We start from the raw sequence: 9215 nt of genomic DNA, 5'->3' as shown, positions 1-9215 counted from the left end.
CATACCTTGCATTTTATTTTTCTCACTCCTAAATATCTCTCTTTTTTTTTTTTCCTTTTTAAATGAAATGTATTGGGGTGACATTGGTTAATGTGATCACACACACAGGTTTCAGGTGTGGGTTTCTATGGTACAAGATCTGTACACTGCACTCTGTGCCCCCCACCCCCTAAACCTCTTTTACCCTAGAGCAGCCGCCTTCTGATCCCACCTGCTCAGTTTTTGTTTCATGACATGGACCTTTAGAAGGACCGGACCAGTTTTCTGATAACCTTTTAGTTACTCCCTTACCAGGGAAGTTTCTTGCAAATTGAAGATTTAAAATGCTGTGCAAAACTTAAAATAGTCAGGTATTGTGTGGGAGATATCTTGGCAGGTTGTCTGATGCTGTTCCTGAGATACCATTTTCAGTATCTAATGCATTTTACTCTTTATTTGCAACAATAAGATAAGGCAGCTATAAAATGTTAGAACAGTTTAGAAGTCTATAAACCATAAAGCGAGAGTTCTATTTAATGTCGCCACTGTGTAGGCCCGAGATAACAGTTCATCGCTTTGGTGAACTTATCTCCTTTCCCATTTCTGTGTCTTTTTGTTTTATTTATGTATTATAAAAACTGTTGTGGTGCAGCGTACTTTTTGCCCCACTCACTGCGCGTTATGGACGGAATCCCACAGAATAGGTAGCAAGGGTTGTTTTTAATAGTGGCTGGGATACATGTGCACCAAGCCAGCCACATTCCTTCATCGGTGTTTAAGACGAGACACACCCAAATTGTAAAGTGCCTGGCCCAGGATTAGCTATGTGGCTTGTGCCCACAGTGCAAATATTTTCCTCTGTGTGAGGCTACCCAGCTAATATAGGAATTGAAGCTTGGTGTTCTGTGTCCTGTGTTTCAACAAGTTCTGGGAATGCGTGAGTAGTACACTCTTCAGGGCTCTGTATTTGAATTCTGGCTCTCTTTTTGTCTTTTCTGGGCGGGCCCCTCCATCCTCCTTTCTGTAAATATCAGGAGATCATCAGGTTGGCCTACCTTGGAAGTAAACATGATACTCTGCCAACATAAAGTGATTTAGAAATGTTAATCTATTTTACCAAGTCGCAGCCTCTACTGGCATGTATATTTTAAGCCATCGTAAAACATATCCCTGTCATGCTAAGGAATGTGCCGGGGGCAGGCATCAAAGACCGGCTGAGGGAGTGTGGGGAGTGTGTTTTGCTGTGTTGTAGTTTTATGCTCTGACAACATTCGTGAGGCCTGGGGTACTGACACGGAGTGGTGGCTAAATGTTGAAGCCATTTCATTTATTTATTTAGTTATTTTTTCTATGTTTTTACTGATTTCAGAGAGGTAGGGAGAGGGGGAGATAAAAACATCAATGATGAGAGAGAATCATCGCTTGGCTGCCTCCTGCACGCCCTCTACTGGGGACCAAGCCCACAACCCGGGCATGTGACCTCCTGGTTCATGGGTTGATGCTCAAACACAGCCACACCGCCGGGCCCATTTTATGTATTAGTTCAAGAATTCTGGCAAGTAGTTATTCATACTTGTCCATTTAAGTGTCAGGGGGGCTCAGAGGTAATTCTATGGATGAAGGGTTTGAAGGCTGGCTGAACTGCCCAGCGCAGGGAATCAGGTTAACAGAGGGATCATGGGAACAGGAGATGGTCCTGTGAGCTTGATATGGAGAGCAGAAGGTTGAACAGAGGGGCTGCCTGGCCATCTCTGGCTTCTTTGGAAGGTATGAGCCTCCCCGTGAGAGCATTGCTGGCCCAGGGTGGGACGGAAAAGTCACTTGGTTGTTGTTTTATTGTTGGGTTCTCCATGGCAATGATGTCATCACTGGCATTTGGTGGACCACCAGGGTGTCAGGAAATCTCATTTTTAGTAAGTTAAGTTATCGGTGATTTGGTCACAGGGCTTTTGCATCAAGCATTTTGTAAAAGAACAAAATGGTGATAGGGTGGTTCTCCATATCTGACTGTCTAAATATTTGGTAAAAAAAGGACAAGCACATTAAAGAATTCATAAATTTAAAACTGTTTTTTTAAAAGTAGGAAGTTGCCGCCTGTATTAATTGTGTATTTCCTCCATATTCTATTATCCTTTCTCAGTAAATAAACAGGAAAATAAGTGATAAAATATTAAAATAAAAATAAAGGCAAATCATGTTACTAAAAGTAGAGAGGCAGTGCTGAGATTTTAATTTTAGGATCAGTGAATTTTTTAAACCCACAAAAACCTCGCCTTTTCTCTCTGCAAAACAGAGATCATAAAATCTACACCACAGGGTTGTCCATGGGGTTGAAATGAGATAATATATATTTAGAAGTTAAAGAAACAGTGTTGATCCCACTCCGATTGCTCTCTTGGGCAGACAGGATTGTACAGTGAAAAAAGCATGTGAGTTGAGGTTGCAGACGTTGGTGTGAATTCTTTGCCATGTATGAGTTCCTTTATTTAATTATTTAATTAGTTAATTCGCACCTGAGGATTTATTTATTGATTTTTAGAGAGAGAGGGAAGGAGAGAGAGAGAGAGAGGGAAACATCTTGGTTGCCTCCAGTACGCGCTCCAACCCGTGATCGAACCCACAACCTAGGTATGCGCCCTGACTGGGGATGGAACCTGAAACCTCTTTGGTGTACGGGATGACGCTCCAACCGACTGAGCCACTGGCCAGTGCTTGGATGAGTCCTTTTCATCTCTCTGAATCTCCATTTCTTCGGCTCTAACCGAGTTTATCATGTCACCCTTGCAAGATAAGATAAAGTGCATGGGCTCTCCCAGGTGCCTTGCAGGTTCTGGAATCGGGATGTGGATCCGGGGGAAGAGGGTGTCTGTGCCTGTGAAAAACGTGCCGTATCATCAGCTTCCCCTCCACGAATGACCTCGCTCCTTTTCTGTTCGCAGCGACCCTGCAGCGTGCCACCCCGGGCATGGACACCTTCTCCTGTGTCTGGAGGAGCACGGCTGGTAGTGCCATCGCCGGGTCCCGAAACTGCTAAGGCCATCTCAGGGGCGTGGGCGCCAGGAGAGGAGGGCGACACCCGAGGGCCAGAGCCATGCCTTTCGGCCTGAAGCTCCGCCGGACACGGCGCTACAACGTCTTGAGCAAGAACTGCTTCGTCACCCGCATCCGCCTGCTGGACAGCAATGTCATCGAGTGCACGCTGTCGGTGGAAAGCACGGGGCAGGAGTGCCTGGAGGCTGTGGCCCAGAGGCTGGAGCTGCGGGAGGTAAGGGTGTGAGTGTGGCGGGTGCGCGAGCGGGAACTCACCCAGGGGACCACCCACCTGTCTCGGCTCCTGCCTTGCCTTTCCGCCTCAGCCTGGTGGTTAGAAGAACCCTGTTATATTAGCAGGGGCTCGATCTTATAGCCTTCAGTGGAGAGAAGCGAGAACGCGCCTAGAGCTTCCAGGGGGTGACGGCCTCCCTTTGGTTTCCACTGATGCAAGGGTTAGGGGGAGTTGGAAATGAGAGGCTCTCCTTGCCAAAGCCATGTTCTGTCTGTACAAGGGTGGAGTGGTAGCTGGGGTGGCTTCCTGGCTGCCTGTCAAGGCGAGAACGCCCACGTAGGGAGGGATGCAGCTGCCTTCCTTTTTTGCCCATTTGTGCCTCGGTTTCCCTCTTCAAAGGGAAGGAAAAGAGAACAAGCATTTAGAGTGAGTGCGAGCAGAGAGGTTTTTTGTAGGAGCCTGGAACATGGAGTTTTGTTCCCTCTGAGATTCCTCCTGAGCCTCGTTTCCTTTGTACCATCTGTGCGCCTTCTTTGGGGTGTAAGCAACCCCAGGCTGACTATGCAGTCAGTCACGGCATTGCTCTTTAGGAGGGCCTCTTACTCAGGGCAGCGTGTCCTTCCGAACAAGCCGGCCCCGCGGTTTCCAGTCTTACAGACACTCCGGAGAGGAGACGTGGTGAGCACCGCACACAGCATTTGCCTTGAGAACCATGCGTCATACCGGCTAGTGGGTAAGGGAATGGTTGAGTGGTTGCCGGAGCTGAAATGACTATAGCTCCTGAGATGCAACCCCTACACCTAGGCCCTGTGACATCCTTGCCCAAGACCTCAGGGTGATGGAGAAGAGGGGTGGTGCCTGTTGGAAGTGATGGATGGATGGTGTTTGATCCCCACCCCTCACGAGCCACCTTCTCTCCATGTGCATATAGGATGTGGGGTCACGCACGAAAGGTCGTCTTCTCCCCTTGGCGTCTTCCACAGGCCCACTCTTATCCCCGGAGGGGCTCTTCTGCCTGAGCACTTCTGCCTCCTGCTGGCCTTCATGTTTTTCCTCTGGTTTCAGAGGTCAGGTCTTCGGAGTTGATTCTCCTGTGTAGGAGCCCGTCCTGCCCGGCAGACTTGTCAAACTCTGTAGCTGACACATTAGAATAAACATATTCTGACCTTGTTTGTCTATGGCTGGCTCTTTTTTTTTGCTTATTAGTAACTCATTTGGGTAGATTTATTTATTTATTTTTAAATAGTTTTATTTACTTTAGAGAGGAAGGGAGAGGTAGAGAGAGATAGAAACATCAATGATGAGGGAGACTCACTGATCGGCTGCCTCCAGCATGACCCCCTACTGGGAATTGAGTCCACAACCTAGGCATGTGCCCTTGACTGGAATGGAACCTGGGACTCTTCAGTCCACAGGCCAATGCTCTATCCACTAAGGCAAACTGGCTAGGGCTGGAAATACATATTTAAACATAGGGCTGTGCATGAATATAAAGGAAGAACCTTAATGCTGCAGATCAGTTGGGCAGGAAGCTGGTCTAAATTCTTGGCAAACATTTAGTTACAGATCATTTAAAAATATATGCAGTGATTTTCCTTTTGAGTATGGTATTCCCAGTAAGTCACATTAGAGTAATTAAGTATTCTTCACGCGCATTGGGAGGCATAGAGCATGTGGCTAAGTAGTTACAGGTGCAGCCTTTGGAGTCTTGGACTTGAGTTCAACTTACAGTTCTGTCACATTTTAGTTAGGTAACCTTGGAAAAGTGATTTCATTTCTGGAAAATGGGAATAATGACCCTCACTTTACTTAGGGCCGTTGTCAAGAGGTACAGTATGGGAAATGTGCAGTGCTGTCTCTAATAATAACGTGATTGTTCCAATTTGAGAGTCTTTTTCAATGAAGAAAATCTTGAGCAACTGCAGTGCATCAGACATTGTTGTTAAGATGTGCACAGACTGCCCAGCTGGTGTGGCTCAGTGATTGAGTGTTGACCTATGAACCAGGTGGTCACGGTTCGATTTCCGGACAGGACACATGCCCGGGGTTTCGGGCTCCATCCCCAATAGGAGGAGGCAGCCAATCAATGATTCTCGTCATTGATGTTTCTATCTCTCTTTTCCTCTCCCTTCTTGTCTGAAATCCATAAAAAAAATATTTTTAAAAAAGATGTGCACAGACTAGTAGGGAGTCCAACATTTACACGAACAGCTGCGAACGAATGTGATCCATGCTGAGATGCAATGCAGGGACAGCCATGCCCTCCTGCCCCACTGAACACCGCAGCCCTGGCAGGGAGAGGAAGCCTCAGGGAAAGGAGGAGCAGGGACTTGACGGAGACAGAGGAGATCAGCAGGTGGAAGAGAAGGCGAGGTCACCCTGGGCGTGCGGAACAGGATTTTTGCAGATCCAAGGATGTGAAAAAGCAGCACATTCTTGGGAACTGAAAAGCCACCTCTGCCAGTCACCAGGTAGAGCTACAGCGGAAGGCGCAAGGTGAGGCGTGCCTGGAGATGCGTAGGGTTAGTCATTACTCTCCCCAAACTATTGTTCCTGGCGGTGAGAGGGCAAAGGTCAAGCCCAGATTATCCCACAACCGTGTTGTCACAAAGGCCAAAGCAGGGAAGTCACATTCTGCTGTCAGGTGTGTGTGGCAGGGTGACTGATCCTCTAATGCTCAGGGGCGGTTCGCGCTTAGTGCTGGCTTTATTTTGACGTGCCCCCAGCGGGTGCATCCGCATTAGAGCACATCACTTTCTTTCCTAATTGTGTGCTTTTGTTCTGTGACAGATGGCGTCTGAGCTATGGCCTTTTGAGAAACCATCTGGTAGCTACTTCTGAACTGAAGGGTGAGCTAGAGCAGTCCGGTACTTTGTTCCTCTTTTGTGCATCCACACCTGGAGGAGGAATGCGCTCTCCACTCCGAGGCCCAAGTCGGAGGGGTGACCGGGGTCTGCTCCACTCACTTGACTTTGTATTGGGGTCAGTTTCCAAATAGAGCCTTTGGCGCTTCAGAGGAGAAAGTGGACATCCATCTAAAATATAACAACACGTTTGGTCTTGATGAGGCTTGGAAACCCGATTCGGGCGGGTATTGCCTTTTGCCAGTAGAAGTGCCCTGTGGTTTAGGTGTATTCTAAACTTGGTAATAGCTTTATATTAGGAAAGGAAAATTAATTTTGATTTAATTTTAGATCTGCATTAATTACAATTTGTGTTTCGCCCCTTAATTTTAGTAGATAATTTTTTTTAAATGCAGTTTTAGGTTTACACCAAAATTGAGTGGAAAGCAAAGTTCCATGTACCACCTGCCCCCACCTGCTCTCCTCTTCTCCTCCGCCATCAACATTCTGAATCACAGGGAGCATTTGTTACAATTGATGAATCCACATTAATACATCCTTGTCCCTCCAAGTCCACAGTTTACATTAGAACAGAGAGAAAAAGAGAAAGAGAGAGAGAGAGAGAGAGAGAGAGAGAGAGAGAGAGAGAGAGAGAGAGAGAAACATTGATTTTTTTTTTCTTCTACTTATTGATGCATTCATTGGTTGCTTCTTGTATGTGCCCTAACCAGGGATCGAACCTGAAACCTTGGTGTATTGGAATGAGGCTCTAACCAACTGGGCCCATTAGGGTTCCCTCTTGGTGGTGTACATCCTGTGTATTTTGACAGATGTGTAATGACATGTGTCCACAGGGGAAGCTTTTTGAGGGTCAAGTCTGGTTCTGAATGCACTGCTGTGCTGCCATGTCAAATGGCACCCAGATGGCCCAGGCCTGGTTCCTAGGTCAGCACATACAGTCCCGCCCAGGGAAGCTGAATATAATCGGGTCCCTGCTCCCAGAAGCCCCGGAGTTTAGAGAAGAGGACAGACAAGCAGCACAGCAATGGGAACAGCCCGTCCCGAGGCACAGAAACAGGAAAGCCCATGGAATTTTCAGGGAAGGGCAGAGGTCAGTTTGCACCGATCCGAGTGTGTGTGTGTGTGTGTGTGGAGGGGTCACGGCGGGGAGGACAGGAGTGTGGAAGGGCTGGGAGGAGTCCGCTTTTGAAGGTTTGAATGTATCTGGATAGGGAATTTTAGCCAGATCCTGTAGGAGATCGTTTCCAGAACGTGTCACCAAAATAATGAAAACAACCGCCACCCTTTACTGGTAATGTGCTACCTGTTGTGCTGAGCACCTTCCATAGGTCAACTATTTAATCCTCATAACAAGGCTGGAAGGTGGCTCTCCTGCTATCCCGGTTTTACGGATGTGGGACCACAGTTCAGGCTGCCCTGCCCGCTTTCGCTGGGCTGGCTCACACCCAGGCAGGCTGACTCCGCCATTCTAATTCCCAGGGATGTGTAGTGGCAGAAGAGGGGCCGTGGTCCACGATTTGGGAAACGCCCTTGGAAGCTCTATAGGTTAGGGAAAAAACGCTGAACTCAGTGTTTCACAGTTATTTTAGTTTTCTATTAAATCCTCTCTGAATTCCTTGGGGAATAAAACATAGCCCTGAGATGGAAAGCCGTGGAAGGATTTCAAGGCGGAGCCTGACATTGATCACCTTGGGTTGAGGACCGTGGTCAGCAAACTGCGGCTCTCGAGCCACATGCGGCTCTTTGGCCCCTTGAGTGTGGCTCTTCCTAAGCCTTAGGAGTACCCTAATTAAGTTAATAACAATGTACCTACCTATATAGTCTAAGTTTAAAAAATTTGGCTCTCCAAAGAAATTTCAATTGTTGTACTGTTGATATTTGGCTCTATTGACTAACGAGTTTGTCGACCACTAGTTTAGGAGAAGAACCAAAGAGCAAAAGAGGAATGGGGATTGGAGGGACAGGAGCATCAGAGATGGCCATTAGGTAGACGTAACAATAATCCCGGCAAGAGGAAATAAAATGAATTCCCCTTGCCAGGATTATTTTTAATTTTTTTAAGTTCAGAACAAAAAAAAAAAAAATAGGAGTTTCTGGCCAGGAACTTCATTAAAGGAAGGGATTTAAGAGATACAGAAGCTCAGAAGATTAGAATTCTGATAATATAGTTACAACATATTTGGATTCATGGATTTCATCCATTTTTTCCCCCCAAATGAAATAGTGGCACTTTCAACATATAAAATGCATCTGTTCTGTTTGCAGAAGGGATGGCTGGTGAGAGTTCCATTTCCTGTGTCCTTTTTTGCCCCCAACCCAGTTTGAAAAATCACTGCCCTAGGTTAAGAGAGAAATAGTAAAGCAATGTGGCCTGATTCTCATATTTTAAAAATAAATACATGGAGAAGCAGCAGAGTTGAATGGCTAGGAAGCTGAGCTTGGATCAAACTACCCGAGTTTGAACCCCGGCTCTGCCACTTCTTAGCTGTGTAATCTTGGGCAGTTGCTTAACTGCTGGTGCCTCAGTTTTCTTATCTGTAAATGGAGATGTAATAGTAACAGCCTCCATGAGTTGTCGGGGCATTAAATGAGTTCGTTGTTGCCATAGCATGGACAGTGCTTGGCACAGGATGGTTAAGTAACCATCCCTGTTTCAATAGGGTGGTCTCCTCGACAGGACACCGCACATGCCCTCTGGACTCTGCTCCTATGCTTTCAGGGAACTGGCTCTCCCTCTTTTATAAGTCTGCTTGTTCCACTTAAAAAGTATTTGTATTGATTTCAGAGAGGAAGGGAGAGGGAGAGAAAGATAGAAACATCAATGATGAGAGAGTCATTGATCAGCTGCCTCCTGCACACCCCACACTGGTAATTGAGCCTGCAACCCAAGCATGTGTCCTGACCGGGATTCGAACCTTGACCTCTTGGTTCATAAGTTGACTCTCAGCCACTGAGCCACGCCGGCTGGGCTGCTTGGTCCACTTATCGGTGGCTTTTGTTATTATATACTGACCTTACATGAAGCCAAAATCTTTCAATGACTTGAACAGTTACTATTCATTTAAGACTGTGCGGCTGTTGAACGCTTAGAGTGTGCTAGTTTGAAC

At 46.8% G+C, this 9215-nt stretch overlaps 1 protein-coding gene across 6 annotated transcripts in view; it reads left to right on the top strand.

Moving 5' to 3' along the window:
* Window positions 1–9215, top strand: part of PTPN14 (protein tyrosine phosphatase non-receptor type 14) — a 148976-nt gene that overhangs the window by 55263 nt on the left and 84498 nt on the right. For all 6 annotated transcript variants that reach the window (XM_059674933.1, XM_059674927.1, XM_059674932.1 and 3 more), the window contains one exon: window positions 2919–3244. In XM_059674933.1, coding sequence (XP_059530916.1) covers window positions 3071–3244 — 174 coding nt within the window. In that variant the 5' untranslated portion in view covers window positions 2919–3070. The remainder of the gene's footprint in view (window positions 1–2918; window positions 3245–9215) is intronic.

Source organism: Myotis daubentonii, chromosome 18 (assembly GCF_963259705.1).
Source record: "Myotis daubentonii chromosome 18, mMyoDau2.1, whole genome shotgun sequence".
Taxonomy (NCBI): domain Eukaryota; kingdom Metazoa; phylum Chordata; class Mammalia; order Chiroptera; family Vespertilionidae; genus Myotis; species Myotis daubentonii.
Note: the sequence above shows the minus strand (reverse complement) of the source record. Positions and strands in the feature narration are given on the sequence as shown.